This window comes from Triticum dicoccoides, chromosome 5A (genome assembly GCF_002162155.2).
Source record: "Triticum dicoccoides isolate Atlit2015 ecotype Zavitan chromosome 5A, WEW_v2.0, whole genome shotgun sequence".
NCBI lineage: Eukaryota > Viridiplantae > Streptophyta > Magnoliopsida > Poales > Poaceae > Triticum > Triticum dicoccoides.
Genome location: NC_041388.1, coordinates 614,086,280 through 614,104,752, shown reverse-complemented (window position 1 = coordinate 614,104,752; position 18,473 = coordinate 614,086,280). Strand labels below are relative to the sequence as shown.

The window sequence follows — 18,473 nt, the reverse complement described above, 5'->3', positions numbered from 1 at the left end:
AACGGGTGCAAAACAGTTGCACACGCGAAATACTCAGGTTATACTTGACGAGCCAAGCATATACAGATATGGCCTCGGAACACGGAGACCGAAAGGTCGAGCGTGAATCATATAGTAGATATGATCAACATAGTGATGTTCACCAATGAAACTACTCCATCTCACGTGATGATCGGACATGGTTTAGTTGATTTGGATCACGTAATCACTTAGAGGATTAGAGGGATGTCTATCTAAGTGGGAGTTCTTTAAGTAATATGATTAATTGAACCTAAATTTATCATGAACTTAGTACCTGATAGTATCTTGCTTGTTTATGTATGATTGTAGATAAATGGCCCGTGCTGTTGTTCCGTTGAATTTTAATGCGTTCCTTGAGAAAGCAAAGTTGAAAGATGATGGTAGCAATTACATGGACTGGGTCCGTAACTTGAGGATTATCCTCATTGCTGCACAGAAGAATTACGTCCTAAAAGCACCGCTGGGTGCCAGGCCTGCTGCTTGAGCAACACCAGATGTTGTGAACGTCTGGCAGAGCAAAGCTGATGACTACTCGATAGTTCAGTGTGCCATGCTTTACGGCTTAGAACCAGGACTTCAACGACGTTTTGAACGTCATGGAGCATATGAGATGTTTCAGGAGTTGAAGTTAATATTTCAAGCAAATGCCCGGATTGAGAGATATGAAGTCTCCAATAAGTTCTATAGCTGCAAGATGGAGGAGAACAGTTCTGTCAGTGAGCATATAGTCAAAATGTCTGGGTATAATAATCACTTGATTCAAATGGGAGTTAATCTTCCAGATGATTGTGTCATTGACAGAATTCTCCAATCACTGCCACCAAGCTACAAGAGTTTCATGATGAACTATAATATGCAAGGGATGAATAAGACTATTCCCGAGCTCTTCACAATGCTGAAAGTTGCGGAGGTAGAAATCAAAAAAGAGCATCAAGTGTTGATGGTCAACAAGACCACTAGTTTCAAGAAAAAGGGCAAAGGGAAGAAGAAGGGGAACTTCAAGAAGAACAGCAAGCAAGTTGCTGCTCAAGAGAAGAAACCCAAGTCTGGACCTAAGCCTGAAACTGAGTGCTTCTACTACAAGCAGACTGGTCACTGGAAGCGGAACTGCCCCAAGTATTTGGCAGATAAGAAGGATGGCAAGGTGAACAAAGGTATATGTGATATACATGTTATTGATGTGTACCTTACTAATGCTCGCAGTAGCACCTGGGTATTTGATACTGGTTCTGTTGCTAATATTTGCAACTCGAAACAGGGACTACGGATTAAGCGAAGATTGGCTAAGGACGAGGTGACGATGTGCGTGGGAAAAGGTTCCAAAGTCGATGTGATCGCAGTCGGCGCGCTACCTCTACATCTACCTTCGGGATTAATATTAGACCTAAATAATTATTATTTGGTGCCAGCGTTAAGCATGAACATTATATCTGGATCTTGTTTGATGCGAGACGGTTATTCATTTAAATCAGAGAATAATGGTTGTTCTTTTTATATGAGTAATATCTTTTATGGTCATGCACCCTTGAAGAATGGTATATTCTTATTGAATCTCGATAGTAGTGACACACATATTCATAATGTTGAAGCCAAAAGATGCAGAGTTGATAATGATAGTGCAACTTATTTGTGGCACTGCCGTTTAGGTCATATCGGTGTAAAGCGCATGAAGAAACTCCATACTGATGGACTTTTGGAACCACTTGATTATGAATCACTTGGTACTTGCGAACCGTGCCTCATGGGCAAGATGACTAAAATGTCGTTCTCCGGTACTATGGAGAGAGCAACAGATTTGTTGGAAATCATACATACAGATGTATGTGGTCCGATGAATATTGAGGCTCGTGGCGGATATCGTTATTTTCTCACCTTCACAGATGACTTAAGCAGATATGGGTATATCTACTTAATGAAAGATAAGTCTGAAACGTTTGAAAAGTTCAAAGAATTTCAGAGTGAAGTTGAAAATCATCATAACAAGAAAATAAAGTTTCTACGATCTGATCGTGGAGGAGAATATTTGAGTTACGAGTTTGGTGTATATTTGAAACAATGCGGAATAGTTTCGCAACTCACGCCACCCGGAACACCACAGCGTAATGGTGTGTCCGAACGTCGTAATCGTACTTTACTAGATATGGTGCGATCTATGATGTCTCTTACTGATTTACCGCTATCATTTTGGGGTTATGCTTTGGAGACGGCCGCATTCACGTTAAATAGGGCACCATCAAAATCCGTTGAGACGACGTCTTATGAACTATGGTTTGGCAAGAAACCAAAGTTGTCGTTTCTGAAAGTTTGGGGCTGCGGTGCTTATGTGAAAAAGTTTCAACCTGATAAGCTCGAACCCAAATCAGAGAAATGTGTCTTCATAGGATATCCAAAGGAGACTATTGGATACACCTTCTATCACAGATCCGAAGGCAAGACTTTTGTTGCTAAGTTCGGAAACTTTCTGGAGAAGGAGTTTCTCTTGAAAGAAGTGAGTGGGAGGAAAGTAGAACTTGACGAGGTAACTGTACCTGCTCCCTTATTGGAAAGTAGTGCATCACAGAATACTGTTTCTGTGACACCTACACCAATTAGTGAGGAAGCTAATGATAATGATCATGAAACTTCAGAACAAGATACTACTGAACCTCGTAGATCAACCAGAGTGAGATCCGCGCCAGAGTGGTACGGTAATCCAGTTCTGGAAGTCATGCTACTAGATCATGATGAACCTACGAACTATGAAGAAGCGATGGTAAGCCCAGATTTCGCAAAATGGCTTGAAGCCATGAAATCTGAGATGGGATCCATGTATGAGAACAAAGTGTGGACTTTGGTTGACTTGCCCAATGATCGGCAAGCAATTGAGAATAAATGGATCTTCAAGAAGAAGACTGACGCCGACGGTAATATTACTGTCTACAAAGCTCGACTTGTCGCAAAAGGGTTAAGTCTGTCGCAAAAGACCTTCTCACCCGTAGCGATGCTTAAGTCTGTCCGAATCATGTTAGCAATTGCCGCATTTTATGATTATGAAATTTGGCAGATGGATGTCAAAACTGCATTCCTGAATGGATTTCTGGAAGAAGAGTTGTATATGATGCAACCGGAAGGTTTTGTCGATCCAAAGGGAGCTAACAAAGTGTGCAAGCTCCAGCGATCCATTTATGGACTGGTGCAAGCCTCTCGGAGTTGGAGTAAACGCTTTGATAGTGTGATCAAAGCATTTGGTTTTATACAGACTTTTGGAGAAGTCTGTATTTACAAGAAAGTGAGTGGGAGCACTGTAGCATTTCTGATATTATATATGGATGACATATTACTGATTGGAAATGATATAGAATTTCTGGATAGCATAAAGGGATACTTGAATAAGAGTTTTTCAATGAAAGACCTCAGTGAAGCTGCTTACATATTAGGCATAAAGATCTATAGAGATAGGTCAAGACGTTTAATTGGACTTTCACAAAGCACATACCTTGACAAGATTTTGAAGAAGTTCAAAATGGATCAAGCAAAGAAAGGGTTTTTGCCTGTGTTACAAGGTGTGAAGTTGAGTCAGACTCAATACCCGACCACTGCAGAAGATAGAGAGAAAATGAAAGATGTTCCCTATGCTTCAGCCATAGGCTCTATCATGTATGCAATGCTGTGTACCAGACCTGATGTGTGCCTTGCTATAAGTCTAGCAGGGAGGTACCAAAGTAATCCAGGAGTGGATCACTGGACAGCGGTCAAGAACATCTTGAAGTACCTGAAAAGGACTAAGGATATGTTTCTCGTATATGGAGGTGACAAAGAGCTCATCATAAACGGTTACGTTGATGCAAGCTTTGACACTGATCCGGACGATTCTAAATCACAAACCGGATACGTGTTTACATTAAACGGTGGAGCTGTCGGTTGGTGCAATTCTAAACAGAGCGTCGTGGAGGGATCTACGTGTGAAGCGGAATACATAGCTGCTTCGGAAGCAGCGAATGAAGGAGTCTGGATGAAGGAGTTCATATCCGATCTAGGTGTCATACCTAGTGCATCGGGTCTAATGAAAATCTTTTGTGACAATACTGGTGCAATTGCCTTGGCGAAGGAATCCAGATTTCACAAGAGAACCAAGCACATCAAGAGACGCTTCAATTCCATCCGGGATCTAGTCTAGGTGGGAGACATAGAGATTTGCAAGATACATACGGATCTGAATGTTGCAGACCCGTTGACTAAGCCTCTTCCACGAGCAAAACATGATCAGCACCAAGGCTCCATAGGTGTTAGAATCATTACTGTGTAATCTAGATTATTGACTCTAGTGCAAGTGGGAGACTGAAGGAAATATGCCCTAGAGGCAATAATAAAGTTATTATTTATTTCCTTATATCATGATAAAAGTTTATTATTCATGCTAGAATTGTATTAACCGGAAACATAATACATGTGTGAATACATAGACAAACAGTGTCACTAGTATGCCTCTACTTGACTAGCTCGTTAATCAAAGATGGTTATGTTTCCTAACCATGGACAAAGAGTTGTTATTTGATTAACGGGATCACATCATTAGTTGAATGATCTGATTGACATGACCCATTCCATTAGCTTAGCACCCGATCATTTAGTATGTTGCTATTGCTTTCTTCATGACTTATACATGTTCCTATGACTATGAGATTATGCAACTCCCGTTTGCCAGAGGAACACTTTGTGTGCTACCAAACGTCACAACGTAACTGGGTGATTATAAAGGAGCTCTACAGGTGTCTCCAAAGATACATGTTGGGTTGGCGTATTTCGAGATTAGGATTTGTCACTCCGATTGTCGGAGAGGTATCTCTGGGCCCTCTCGGTATTGCACATCACTTAAGCCTTGCAAGCATTGCAATTAATGAGTTAGTTGCGGGATGATGTATTACAGAACGAGTAAAGAGACTTGCCGGTAACGAGATTGAACTAGGTATAGGATACCGACGATCGAATCTCGGGCAAGTAACATACCGATGACAAAGGGAAGAACGTATGTTGTTATGCGGTCTGACCGATAAAAGATATTCGTAGAATATGTAGGAAGCAATATGGGCATCCAGGTCCCGCTATTGGTTATTGACCGGAGACGTGTCTCGGTCATGTCTACATTTTTCTCGAACCCGTAGGGTCCGCACGCTTAAGGTTTCGATGACAGTTATATTATGAGTTTATGCGTTTTGATGTACCGAAGGTTGTTCGGAGTCCCGGATGTGATCACGGACATGACGAGGAGTCTCGAAATGGTCGAGACATAAAGATTGATATATTGGAAGCCTATGTTTGGATATCGGAAGTGTTCCGGGTGAAATCGGGATTTTACCGGATTACCGGGAGGTTACCGGAACCCCCCCGGGAGGTATATGGGCCTTAGTGGGCCTTAGTGGAAGAGAGGAGAGGTGGCCAGAGAGGGGCCGCACGCCCCTCCCCCCTTGGTCCGAATAGGACAAGGAGAGGGGGCCGGCCCCCCTTCCTCCTTTCTCTCCTTTTTTCCCCCTCCGCGAATCCTATTCCAACTAGGAAAGGGGGGGAGTCCTACTCCCGGAGGGAGTAGGACTCCTCCTGGCGCGCCTCTCCTGGCCGGCAGCACTCCCCCCTTGAGCCTTTATATACGGAGGCAGGGGATCCCCCTAGAGACACAAGTTGATCCACGTGATCATATTCTTAGCCATGTGCGGTGCCCCCTTCCACCATAGCCCTCGATAATATTGTAGCAGTGCTTAGGCGAAGCCCTGCAACGGTAGTACATCAAGATCGTCACCACGCCGTCGTGCTGACGGAACTCTTCTCCGACACTTTGCTGGATCGAAGTCCGGGGATCGTCATCGAGCTGAACGTGTGCTAGAACTCGGAGGTGCCGTAGTTTCGGTGCTTGATCGGTCGAGCCGTGGAGATGTACGACTACATCAACCAAGTTAACGCTTCCGTTGTCGATCTACAAGGGTACGTAGATCACACTCTCCCCCTCTCGTTGCTATGCATCACCATAATCTTGCGTGTGCGTAGGAAATTTTTTGAAATTACTACGTTCCCCAACATCATGGCCGCCTGGTTTACATTTACTCAAAAAAGAAAACCGTTGTGCAAGAGATACCTGGTAAGCTTGGTCGTTCATGGCCCACGCACGTACTGGTAGCCCATGGCTGGCGCATGCACTTATTTAGTTTTATCCGCCACGATCGACGGGATTTCCCGATCAGAATGCAGCCTCCAGTGCACACTACCCAGCAAATGTGGAAGAAAGCATTTAGATTTAACCAAATGACCATGTCCCATCCTCTCCCCACCAATGGAACCAGCGCGTGTCCTTGCCTCTACAAATCTCCCTGGCTTCTCCTCTGACCCTCTTCATCCCCTTCTTCGTCTCCTGCAATTATATACCAACGCTTTGCATCCTTCAGATCTACGAAACGGGGATTTGAGGTCTTACTATTATGCAAAGCGAATGCAAGTCTGCAAGTCATCGAGCGAAGCTCCGTCCATGGCCCGTCGCTGCCAAGCTCGGTCACAAGGAGCTCATTGACAACACTAACCACGAAGACCAGGCTATGGTTATCTCATCCTTAGTCCCCAAATTTACGTAGTTTTCACTTTCTTTGTCATGTGCAGTATCAACTTAATGTGTTTTCAGTCTACGTTGCACGGATACTTGGATGTACCGGATACGCGATACAGGGATACGCCCGATACGCCAATTTTCTGAAAACATAGATACGGGGATACATTTATATACAGGTATTACATATATTAATTATGAAAAAGATTGAAAACAAAATAGAGCTTCTAGGTCAAAACATGCCTCAATAGGATTATTCCCTTTGTTTTCTTGCACTTGGTCAACTTTCATTAATTGGCAGTGGGATTTTTCTGGGTTTGTTGTTCCAATCAATGCATTGGCTTTCTCTTGCTCGCCTTTCAATTGAACAAGAACATTGACAATCATGTTTTGGCATGAACTCACACTCATGTTAGGTATCTTTAAAAGGTGTGCCTTTACTATTGAGGGGATTTCACATCAAATGAGGGATTTCGGGTATTCAAAAAGTATCACAGAAGTATCCTAGGAATATCAAACATTATTTTCTTTTTTTAAATTAAAAAAAATCAAGGGATACATACGGGAAACGTATCGGGGCAGTATCCGACTGGATACGCGCGCTTTCTGAAGTATCCGCGCAACGTAGTTTTCAGTCCTTTAGGAGCAATCTTACGGCCACTGATTCATGTTGGATAATACGATGAATCTTCTTGATATGGACATATTAATAAATTGTGTTTTTCTAGATCTTTACTAGGACGTGGACAATATGGCGCAGATGCATATCTGCGGTGTGATGTAGCTGCGCCACTCTTCCCTGCCGCACGTCTCGGCAACCATCTCCTCTTGTGCCATGGTGCCCGACATCGACTTACCCTGTTGGGTCAGAACCGTTTTATGCTGTCATAGACTCAATGGAATTCATTATCTGTACCAACTGTGGACGGCAACAATGAAGTATCTTTTGGATTCTGAATCCATTTCGTTGTAGAAAGGTTTTGCCCATACAATTTATTCTTCTTTCCAGGTTTGGTGGAAATGACAGGAACACTTCAGTCTTATGTGACAGGTCTGTCTTTTTCACATGTTACATATACCTTCTCCGACCTCACAACTCAGTGATGTATTTTAGTTTTTTGTTGGAGGGGATAAGTATTTCACTTTTAGGGGATGGTGTTCCTGTCATTCGTACCTCCTTCGATAAGCTTATTTCTTATATTAAATCAAGAATCAACAAATGTTTGGATTCACTCGATGTTAGAAGGAAGTATGAAGAATCAAAATTGGTTATGCTTAGATGCAGTATTTGTTTTCTGACTGGATATTAATTGCAGATATCGAAGTTGACCAGACATAGAGTTGGTATGGTCTACTCAGTTGCTATTTGCATGAATATTTATACGCTTGCACAATGTATTGTATCGGTAGAAATCAAACCGGATACTTGCATCTTTTCCTTTTAAAATTACGAGGCAAAATATCAGAGAAGTAAATAAATGTTTTTTAATGTATCTGTACAAATCTGCACCTTCAACTATGTTATACCTCGATGTATATGTATCTCAGAACTTATAAAAGAAATTTTGAGATGCAGCTGTCAGTCTCATATATAGGTATGTTCTCTACATATGTGTTGTGTTTTCTTAGTAATTATCACCTTAGAATTTTTTCGGTTGTATTTTCTTCCTGAACCTTTCTGCACACACACAAGCCTTTACTGAATTGGTGTGTTGGACTTGGAGGTACAATAAACCTGATGAGTATGGTGTATGTTTGCAAATATACATCCATGAATGCATTGTATCACCTCCCATTTTGTGTTGTTGAGAATTCCGGTAGTTTCCTACCAAACATTATTTTTGTGTCCAAATGCAAGTTATTATTTGTAGAGAATGCAGTATATTTACTATAATATGATAATATTTCCTATTAGCTTTCAACCGTTAACCAATTTAATTGATGCACACATTCCGCAGCAACGCGCAGGGTGTTATCTAGTATCAGCAATGAACGAGGACGGGTTAATAGTAGTACTAAGTGAAATAAAATCCATAGCAGCAAAATGTCAGTACATACAATAGAAAGAAGCACGGACTATCCTCAAAAGAAAAAGAAGAAGAACGGACTGACAATAAAGGTTGATGCAGAATTCACTGCCCATAAAACAAGTAGAGAAGTATGCAGTAATTAATAAAGGAAGGCAGGAAGCAGCTTGGCTTACTCGCAGTTACGCGTCGGTTCATGCTTTCCCCGAAAACTGCAGCTTGGCTTAGGCTGGTTATAATGGGGAGTATCATATATTAGTATCATGCATATGATACTGGTGTATGATACCACACCCGTAATGCATAGTATTATATGTTGGTATCATACATGACTACATTATTGTCATGCATGACACAAAGCAGCACATCATTTAATATGATATGATACTCCGAAGCATCTCTTTTTTTTATTTATTTTTATGCCACCTCATCAAAATTGCTTGGTTGACATGCATGATACTACCTATAATACTCCCATTATGGGCAGCCTTACTCGCAGTTACACGTAATTTCAGAAGCTGATATGTATTCTACAAAAAGTGTTTGGGCCGTTGGATGGGGAGTAGGGGCCGGGATCGACGGCACAGAGGCACACCGAGCGGGACAAAGAGTCGGACCGCGGGACTGGTGAGTTGAGTACAACTTGCCTTCCCCCATATATCCCCCGGCCCCTACCCCGCCCCCCGGCCAACGAACTCGACGGAAAATCTACCGGCAATTCCCTCCCCTGCCCAGTGCGATTTCCGGCCGGTGCCGGTGCCGGTGCCGGTGTCGGTGTCGGTGTGTGTGCCGCCTCGACTCCCCCGCCCCTGCGTTCGTATCGTGGTCTCTCCGAAGTCCAAACCCTCCTCCTCCTCCACCCCCTAGGAACCGCCGATCCCTGGTCGGTCGACCCTCGCCGGCGGCATGAGCCGCGCATCACCGTGGACGCCGGCAAACCTACAACCAGGTCTCCTCTCCCTCTCGATCGGCCGATCAGTGCCCTCGACTCGATCGCAACTCTATTTTTAGCACGGTAGGATTATTAATTAATTGCTAACTTGTGAATCGAATAGCCCACCCAAACACGTTTTGCTTACCCTAGTTGGGGCCTAGGGTTGTCCGCCGGTGTGAGATTAAGGCAGTCCCCTCGTTCGAATAGATGATGGTTGAGGTAATTTCGCGCATTCGGTCTCATGGGATGTCACTTGTCAGTATAATATAGCACTACAACGCTTCCAAGATGTAACTACTAGTTGAATTTGGTGTGCTTAGGCCTGAACTGAAAATCACATTCATGGTTCTCAACTGAACCAATGCGGATTAATTGCTCTGATTTCCAGCAGATTGTCGCGAGGATAAGAAGAGGAGATTACCCCAAGGTCACACTGGAAAGGTCGTAAGCAGCAGCGGATCGGCACATGAAGATCTCGACGACATGTTTGCGTCGCTGTCCATCGACAGCGTCCTCGCTCAAGAAAATTCAGGTTGCACCGCTACTTCCATTTGTCCGTGATCCCATTTATTTATAGCCGTTTAATATCAAATGAATTGTTTCTTAGAAAGTACTACATAATCGTATCTTGTGCCATCATTATATGGTGTGCAAAGGTTGCCTCTGCTGGTCAAATTTCCCATATCTAGGCTTATGCCCAATTGATGCTTGGTACAGGAAATCCAACTCCTACCTCTCTTATTTCGAGTCACAAATATGATACTTGTATTATAGTATTATTAGGCTGTCTATTCCTTTGATGTCAGCAACGATAAATCTATCTTATATTTCTTTCAGGAGATCGTTCCAAGGACAGGAAGAGAAAATCATGCCAAGAAAGTGCTGGAAATTTGACTAACGCTTTATCGGATGATGTTTTGGAAAACATGTTTGCGTCGCTTTCGATCGATTCTAGAGTGACAAGTACTGCTTCCACAAGATCGGGGAAAGGATCTTTTATTATTCTTGATGACAATATTCTCGCTGGAGGTAATTCAGATTGCACCACTTCCACTGACTCTAGGAGGCCAAGGTCAGAGGTATTCATTGAAAGGGTAAATGACCTGTTGCTGCACCATGATGGAACTGGTGTTCGAGTGTTCGAGGTTCGTTTTGATTTGAACTCCACTCATGCTGCCCACCTTGACAAATGGGTCCAGTTTGCGTCAGAGGCGGGTGCACAAGATGTGAAACTTAGCTTGTGTAAAGACATGACATCTTGTCCGGAGCATTTGGTGACTGCAAATCGTTATAACTTCCCTTTGCATTGCTTTGGCGATGGGCGACAAAGATCCTCGATGCGGAAGCTAGACCTGACGAATTGCATATTCACGCCACCGCTGGATTCCAGTGCCTTTTCCTCCCTTGTATGCCTTTATCTAGTACGTGCCACAATAACCGACGCCGGCGTCCAGAACATTTGCTCTTGCTGCCCTATTCTCCGCCATCTGAGACTGGCACGATGTGACGATCTTGTTAATGTAAGGATTTCCCATGAAGTGCTGATATGTTTGGATATATTTCGTTGCAAAAAGCTGGTGAGTGTTGAGATTCACGCCACCTGCCTACTCATCTTCGAGTATGATGGGCATGAGGTACACATCAATTATGCTAGTACCCCCAGTATGAGGTTTTTGGCAAATAATTTCAAGAACCGAAATAGTTATCTTTCGGACGGTGTAGAAGCCATGAAAAGGATCAGAAAAATCACCTTGACATTTCTTTGGCCATCGGAGGTTAGTTCAGATCTATGTGTTTTGTTCCCCTATCTTCAAGTGTTATGTAGTCACTCAGTTAGCAGTTTCTAACTGTTGTAGTGATAATGAATTTCCATAACTGCTTCATTTGCTCTTCTGCAGAAGCCCAGTTGTACACTTTACGCGATCAAATTCCCAGCATTACAGTTCATCAACCTATTTATTTTGCCATCTTGGAATAATGTTCGTGGAGTAGCTTATCTCGTCAAGGCAACTCCTTATCTTAAAAGACTCCGGCTAGAAGTATGTCCTAAATGCTCTCCTTGTTGTTCTTCTTCAGATAAAAAAATAGAATGTAATTTTCCTTTTTACATACAGATAAAAGAATGAATTATCTTAGTCCTCTCTATGTTACACTATTTGCCTTCTAGGATACGATAAATGAAACTACTCCATGCAACATACTTGGGCCGACGGATCAAATACTAGCATTTATCATTAGTTTTACATTCTCCTCTTATGTATATCATAACCTTCTTGAGGTCTGTATAAACAACCCTTGTTCTGTTTCCAAGTCCTGAAATGAAGTCATCTAGAATTATAAAACCATGGCACAATTTACTTAAGATGGTATCAAGCATTTAATTCGAAGCCATGTAATTCGTCAAATTTGAAGTGAGCTTCATACTAGCTTGTGCGTCACAATTTCCTACACATACCTATAATATACTGATGCTTATGCTAGTGAATGGTAGTGAGTACCAGAAGAGCCTTGGAATATTTGGGTCTTTGAATCTCACATCACTACATCATGGACTCACTGTCCTCGGGCCTTCCTTGTATGCAGGCACGCAGCGGAGACCACCATTATCGGGACGACGTCCAGGTCAGCTGGCCCGAGGGCATCTCTCTCAAGAGGCTCCGTTTCATCACCGTGGGCGGTTTCGCCGCCCAGGCCCCGCTGGTCGAGCTCTTGGTGTGCCTGGTGCACGCGGGCGCCCCACCATCTCTGCAAAGGGCTGGGCAGGTGGGTCAGGGAGGAAGACGTCGGCGACAAGCCTGCGAGGGACCGCGCGAGGGAGACCCTCCGCTCCAGGCTCCCGCCGTCTGTGAAGCTCGTCATCAAATGATTCGCGTGTGATCTTCTTGTAGTGGGGAGAAGGGCCTCAGGGTGATGGTTTTTCGTGTTGTTTTCCGTTCCGTTGGCCTGGCTAGTGTCATGTGCCGGCAACGGGTGGATTCATTTGGCTTGGGAAGCTCAGGACTGACTGACGAATTGTGGAGAAACATGGGACATGCACATTCTTGCAGTGACAACTAGCAAGTCCCTCCTCTTGTCTGTATGGTTTATATATACTGCAGAGACTGAATTGAGCTGTGAAATCGGAGGCAGGCGACGGTCCAACCAAGCGAGTACAGAAGGTAGAAGCTGTTTCTCGCATGTCATCAAGGATGATAGATTGTTTCCGCACGACGTTTCTCTTTCAGTCGCTGCGTTCACGCATCCTTGAGTAAACAAGGGAGAGATCTTTCAGTTTTCCAAGCAAGCATGTTAGTAGGATTGTCAATAAATCCGCACATGTGTGTGCGAAGCTTGCTTGCACACTCACTGTGACTGAGAGCTGGCCAGATTTTTGTTTTGTTTTGTGGGGTAGCTGGCTAGACAAGAGCCCGGAGTTCCTTGTGGACAGCTAGGCTGATTGACTGTAATCGTCTGTTAACTCTGTACTCCCTCCGTTCTAAAATAGATGACTCAACTTTGCACTAACTTTAGTACAAAGTTGAGTCATCTATTTTGAAACGGAGGAAATACTAATAAAGCTCCACAAAGTTTCGATGCAAAAGAAAAATGAAAGGTGCGCGCCCTCTCCTATCCGAAATTTGTGCCAATTTGCCCAACCTGTACTTTCTTCCATGAATGCTGGACAAATATATTCGTTTATGATCGAAGCATACCACTCAAGGTTTCGTGGTGTAGTTGGTTATCACGTCAGTCTAACACACTGAAGGTCTCCGGTTCGAACCCGGGCGAAGCCAATTTTTATTTCTATCCTCCTTTTTGTTTTGCAAAATCTATTTTTGCTACTTGTTCATCCAACACATAGCCACACTTCGAGACACAGGCAGAAACCCTTCTACCACGACGCATGCAACTGACAAACTGTACAAAATCCAGGAAAACAACGGCACAGCACAGCACAAGGAGAGATAAAATTATTTGGCTCAAACACGCGTCGAAGCGCGTCATTTTCATCCAGAAGAAAAGCGCCGAGATTGCAACAGGTGAGCAGCAAGTTCCAGGGGAATCCGGCATCTTACCAGTTGCGGTAGACAGGAAAGCTCAGGGGATACGATACGATCCCACGGCCAGTTGCACCGGGCAGGCCCCGGTGAGCAGCATCTGAATCTGGTAGTTGCCAGGAGGACCATGTAACAACAGCAGCCTGCACTTGGCTTGGGCTGGGCTGGGTGCCGTGGACTCCAGGCAAAAGCAGGAGAGAAACCGCAAACTCTTGTATCACCACAGAACTTCCCTCCCAGAATGTGAGCCACAGGAGCGAGGATGCTCGCCGAGGGAGCTTTGCCGATAAGCATAACGCCGGAGTGACTGTGCGCACACGCTCGCAGGCGGGCACGGCGAAGCGGACAGCTCCGTGGCGGCCCCGGCAACTTCGTTCTTCGCCTGCAGACCAAATCTTCCCACAAAAAGGAAGTGATGGTGTTAAAGAGAGATGCAACATAGGTAAGAGGCCAGTGTGGTAGGCAATCTTGATTGGTCTGTAGTACCTTGGCTTTAAAGAAGAGCAAGGTTTTGATATCCAATAAGCTTCTGTAGGACATAACTGTTTTGACCCCTTCTGTTCCTCCCCCACTGGATCTGGTTGGTTGGATGTTGGCCATTTGACAAAAGAACTTGAAACCTTTTCTTTTCCCTTCTCTTGAATAAACCAGACGTCTCGGAGACGATAATACCAATAAAACAAAAATTAAAGGTAAAGCTTGCCATAGAAGTATATTTTCAAATGGGTGCAAACCTAATACTTTCATGGTTAGTGCATTTTTGTATAGAAAGTTGTGAGTAGTATGCACAGAGGGAATTGGAGTTAGACGTGTACTGATGATATACTTTTCCGACATAAATGGGAGGGAACAGTGTTATCAGCATTTACAAATACTTCTAGTGTTTATGTCGGACGCATATTGATCGAGACATATAACAGCAATATGGGTACTATCTTCTCATCATGTTAGTATTTTCAGAAAATTCCAGAAAGATGGCCCATGTGCAGGTCGGCGACACAGTCCATACCCTGTAAATGTCAAGAAAGGGATGGTTAAACCAAGTGGTTCTGAGTTCTCAAGTTATCCACGTCTTCACTGATGATGAAATGGACGCGCAACTGTAAAAATTTATCAACAGTGTTCAAAGATGTCAAAACTAGAAAGATTGGCACCAACGTATAGTCGATTATATGACAGATCAGATGAAAACAACTGGTCAGCTTTCATGAGAAAGGTTAAGCTAAAAGAGGATTGCTTTGCATACTGCTCATCCAGACTATTCTTTTTTTAATAAAATGTGAAACGGTATACAGCTCTGGTTCCATATACAAGATGAATAATGATACGCATAAATCGGTGAGTTTTCTTTTATGTAGGGTGGCTACCACAAGAGCTTAATAAGCAGTCAAAGAATGATCAGTGCCAATGTGCTGATATGCAGCTCAAGTTATCTAGACATCACAAATGCCATTGAATAAGAAACATGTGTGGATCAGTACAACTTCTTACTAGTTCAAGGTCACTCTAAATTCCATCAGGTGCAGGTGGTTGTCCGGGCCCAGAAATTGGCACAGCAGTACAGTCCGGCACTTCCGGTATCTGGCTTTTCGGTGCTACTTGTGGTGTATAAGCATATGGTCCTGCTACCTGCAAAGAATTGAAACCAAAGCTAGGTGAACAATGAAAGAGGGCTGAGAAGTCCCTTGCACCAAAATTAAGAACATAGGAGAAGTGGTACTATGGTCAGTTTATACCTGAGGTGCCGTTGCTTGCCCGCCATCTAGGTGAAGGAAATGGTTACTTGCTTCCCTCAGCTGAATGTTTTGCATCTGGTTTGCAATGTACATAGGGTTCATTGCTGGAGATGGGCTCATAGGGATGTGATTTGACAAAGAATGGTTCATGTATGGCACTCTTGCCATCTGATTTAGACCCTGTGCCGCAGGCATGCATGCCGAATTCATGCCCACGGCCATCGGCGGCATGAACTGGTGAGAACCAGGAAACATCATTGGCGCCATCCCGGTGGTCATCCACATAATCTGAGGTAGATTTCAGTCTCAATTAGGAACCAATAACTGATGCCGTATTTCTCTCTCAACAAAAAATGATGCCATTTGGGGTTAGGTCTGTGGGTTCAGGTAGAGGAAACAGTAAACTCCTAACCTGAACTTGCATTTGGAGGGACTTTAAGTACTCGATCGCCTCATCTAATATTGATGCTTTGTCAGCCTGAAATTCAATAATAAACATTGGAAAGGAAAGAAACATATGTAAGTGATAATTAGAGATGTCGCCATTCACCAACAGAAATGAATGAATCCAGGCCTTCCAGGGACTTGCACCTGATCAGAAAAGATGCATGATACTACTCATTTCTTACCTTGTTGCAGTGGGGTATGAGTTCTTGCAGTGACCGCATCTTTTCGTTGATCCGGTCCCTTCGTCTCTGCATCATCAGCACAAATTACATATACCATAAGAAACAAGCCACCTTGCTCAACTGTAAGATTGCAACACAAGTAGCATCTGACTCTGATCTCACCCTCTCTGACTGGTTATGAACTTCAGCTGCCCTGCTCCTCCGCTTCGACCCGTGCTGCCTCGACGATTTGGTCTCTTCAGTGGCCTCACACTCCACATCCTGCAATTTCCTCTTGAATTCCATTATTCAGTTTGAGCTCAAGCAAATTTTGTACAGGTGAAAAAATTGCAACTGAGCAATATAGGGACAAACCGGACCAAGGAACACACCTCGCTGCGGCTATCAGAGTCGTCTTTGCCCCTGCCCTTCCTCTTGTGGGCATGGCCGCCGCTCTCGCTCGGCAGGCCGGAGCCCCCGAAGTTGCTCCCGGACCCGCCGGACGACGAGGTGCCGGCGCCGCCGTCGCGCGTGCTGGCCCCGCGCGTCCCCTCCGACGGCGGTGCGGCGCTGGCTTCCTCCCTGCCCCCCGCCGGCACCTCCGGGGCCAGGCTGCTGCCGCAGAAGGTGGAGCCGATGTCGCCGCCGGTCCAGCTGGAGGCGATGCCGCTCGGCATCGGCGGCGGCGGCGGCGGCGGGGGAGGGTGGGAGCTGGGCCCCGGGAGCGCCGCGCACGCGACGTCTGGGGCGGCGCCCACCGCAATGCTGTTCCAGAGCTGCGCGTACACGTCGTTCCCCAGCGCGTCGACGTCGTCCGCGAACCACGCGGCCGTCTCCCCGCCACCGCCGGCGAGGCCGCTGGGCGCCGGCCTCGGGTGCGTCTGCGGCTGCGCGACGACGCCCCCGTTGTGCCACAGCAGCTCCACCAAGTCGTTGTCCGCGCTGCGGATGCCATGGCCCATGACTCAATCGATGGATGCCCGAACGAACGAACGAAAAAAGGGGGGGAAATTTCTCAAGAAGAAAAGAAAAGAAGTCCTTACACGAGAGGCTTCTTGTGACTCGCCGCCGATCTCCCATTGCCGTCCATGCCGCCACGGCCGCCGGGACTGCAAGGAAGATCAACACTCCATTATCCATTCATCCAAGAGAGCCGAAGCAAGAAGCTTGGGCGTGGAAAGCCATCCATCAATCCCCGAAAGGAAAGAGAAGCCATCCATGGAAAACAAACCTGGAAGATGAGCGGCAAAGCAGACCTGGAAGGAAGCAGAAAGGGGAACGAGCAAGGCAGGCTACCCTGCTCCTTCTTCTAGCTCCAGCCTCCGGGCAGCAGACCCACGGGGAGGAGGATCGCTTCACTTCCAAAAAGGAACGGAGAACGAGAGGGGGAGATAGACAATCAGTCCACTGCTCCCAACTCCTGACCACTGACCTGACCTCTCGGCTGAGCACCACCACCACCACTGTTCTCCGCTCGATCAACCCAGCGCGCCGATAGTAAGAACCACTGGAGAAGTGACAAGACAAGTCTCCTCCCCTCCCTTCTCCTGTATTTCTTGGCGAACCGGAGCAGAGCAGGAGCAGGCGAGCAGCTTCAGGCAGTGAGTCGAGGTATATGTACGGAGCGCTTGTCCCCTCTCTCGCTCGGAAAGGGGGCGAGGAAGAAGAGGAGCAGAGCAGCGCTGCGGCAGTGGCAGGACCCGTGGGAGAATTGGCTTGGATTTTTCTCGACGGGAAGCCGAGATTTTTTCGCGCGGTTGGATGGCGGAGCGGCAGCGGCGCTCGGCGTCCTTGTCGGATCTCCTTGGCGCCGGGGGCTAGTGCCGGTCCTCGGAATCGGCGGCTTTGGACTCGAACTGGACCAGAAGCCAACCCCCGATGGATGCACCGCCTGATTCGCTGGATCCTTGCCTTCCTTCTTTATGCTCACACTTCATACATGCATTTGGCGATGTTCTTCTGCCACTAATATGGGCAACTTGGCGATGTTGCATGTGCCGCGGATTAGCTCAATGGTCTTTCATAATCCAGTGGACTACTAGGTACTTCAGTTCAAGAAAAGGTATATTAGGTGAAAGCATTCCTCAAACACCACCCTATGGTTCGGGTGGATGGCCCGATCAGTGACCGGTCAAGAAATCGTGAATCAGCCGCATCCCTCGTATTGGCCCGTCCGAGCTGACCGGCATCCTTCATATTCAGACCATATCTAAGGCGGATATGAAGAGGCCCGGACACGTCCTCCACGTCAGATCCGACACACACAAGTCCCCCTGACCCACATATATCCGTGTCATCCGCATCCAGGACCAAACCCTAAAAACTCCACTCCATTCCCAAGCTCTTGGCCAGCCTTTTCTGACATGACAGGCAGCGGATCCGACACCGAGATCTCTTGATCCGTTGAATGGGACCTCATCTTATGCGAGGACGAGGAGTTGGCCGTCCAGATGGGTTTCCGCCGGTCTCCGGAGGAAACCCCAGCTCCGCGGTCAGAGTCACTTCGATGCAAATCCATTGCGTCGGTGCAAATGGTGCTTGG

General features: G+C 45.7%; 2 protein-coding genes and 1 non-coding gene across 7 annotated transcripts; 2 read left to right on the top strand and 1 right to left on the bottom strand.

The window, feature by feature from the left end:
* The first annotated feature begins 7,609 nt into the window (after positions 1-7,609).
* LOC119300160 lies at positions 7,610-15,047 on the top strand. Its single transcript, XM_037577211.1, has 6 exons — positions 7,610-7,640; positions 9,942-10,082; positions 10,388-11,325; positions 11,449-11,589; positions 12,134-12,313; positions 14,946-15,047. The coding sequence occupies exons 1-6, from the start codon at positions 7,610-7,612 to the stop codon at positions 15,045-15,047; spliced, it is 1,533 nt and encodes a 510-aa protein (XP_037433108.1).
* Positions 13,250-13,323, top strand: TRNAV-AAC. Its single transcript has one exon. It is a non-coding gene; the product is annotated as a tRNA-Val (tRNA).
* LOC119303409 (transcription factor PHYTOCHROME INTERACTING FACTOR-LIKE 13-like) lies at positions 13,297-17,814 on the bottom strand. 5 transcript variants are annotated; one of them, XR_005147903.1, is made up of 10 exons: positions 17,163-17,814; positions 16,975-17,040; positions 16,324-16,873; positions 16,115-16,213; positions 15,953-16,018; positions 15,736-15,801; positions 15,324-15,611; positions 15,079-15,216; positions 14,074-14,597; positions 13,297-13,982 (listed from the first exon to the last, which is right to left on the bottom strand). XR_005147903.1 is itself a non-coding variant. In XM_037580535.1 (8 exons), the coding sequence occupies exons 2-8, from the start codon at positions 17,019-17,021 to the stop codon at positions 15,094-15,096; spliced, it is 1,239 nt and encodes a 412-aa protein (XP_037436432.1). In that variant the 5' UTR covers positions 17,022-17,040; positions 17,163-17,792; the 3' UTR covers positions 14,910-15,093. The 5 variants fall into 5 exon arrangements, 1 of the variants encoding a protein (XP_037436432.1); XR_005147904.1 differs by having other exon boundaries at positions 17,188-17,814; XR_005147902.1 differs by having other exon boundaries at positions 13,297-13,969; positions 17,163-17,787.
* Positions 17,815-18,473: the final 659 nt, after the last annotated feature.

What these genes read in the sequence shown, in the direction of transcription:
- LOC119303409 (XM_037580535.1), bottom strand. Translation starts at nt 17,021, where the DNA reads ATGGACGGCAATGGGAGATCGGCGGCGAGTCACAAGAAGCCTCTCGT. An exon ending in ACTCTGATAGCCGCAGCGAG is followed by an intron (nt 16,214 to 16,323) that starts GTGTGTTCCTTG and finishes AGGAAATTGCAG; the next exon opens with GATGTGGAGTGTGAGGCCAC. An exon ending in TTCATAACCAGTCAGAGAGG is followed by an intron (nt 16,019 to 16,114) that starts GTGAGATCAGAG and finishes CTGATGATGCAG; the next exon opens with AGACGAAGGGACCGGATCAA.
- LOC119300160 (XM_037577211.1), top strand. Translation starts at nt 7,610, where the DNA reads ATGACAGGAACACTTCAGTCTTATGTGACAG. An exon ending in CCTCGCTCAAGAAAATTCAG is followed by an intron (nt 10,083 to 10,387) that starts GTTGCACCGCTA and finishes TATTTCTTTCAG; the next exon opens with GAGATCGTTCCAAGGACAGG. An exon ending in TTAAAAGACTCCGGCTAGAA is followed by an intron (nt 11,590 to 12,133) that starts GTATGTCCTAAA and finishes CCTTGTATGCAG; the next exon opens with GCACGCAGCGGAGACCACCA.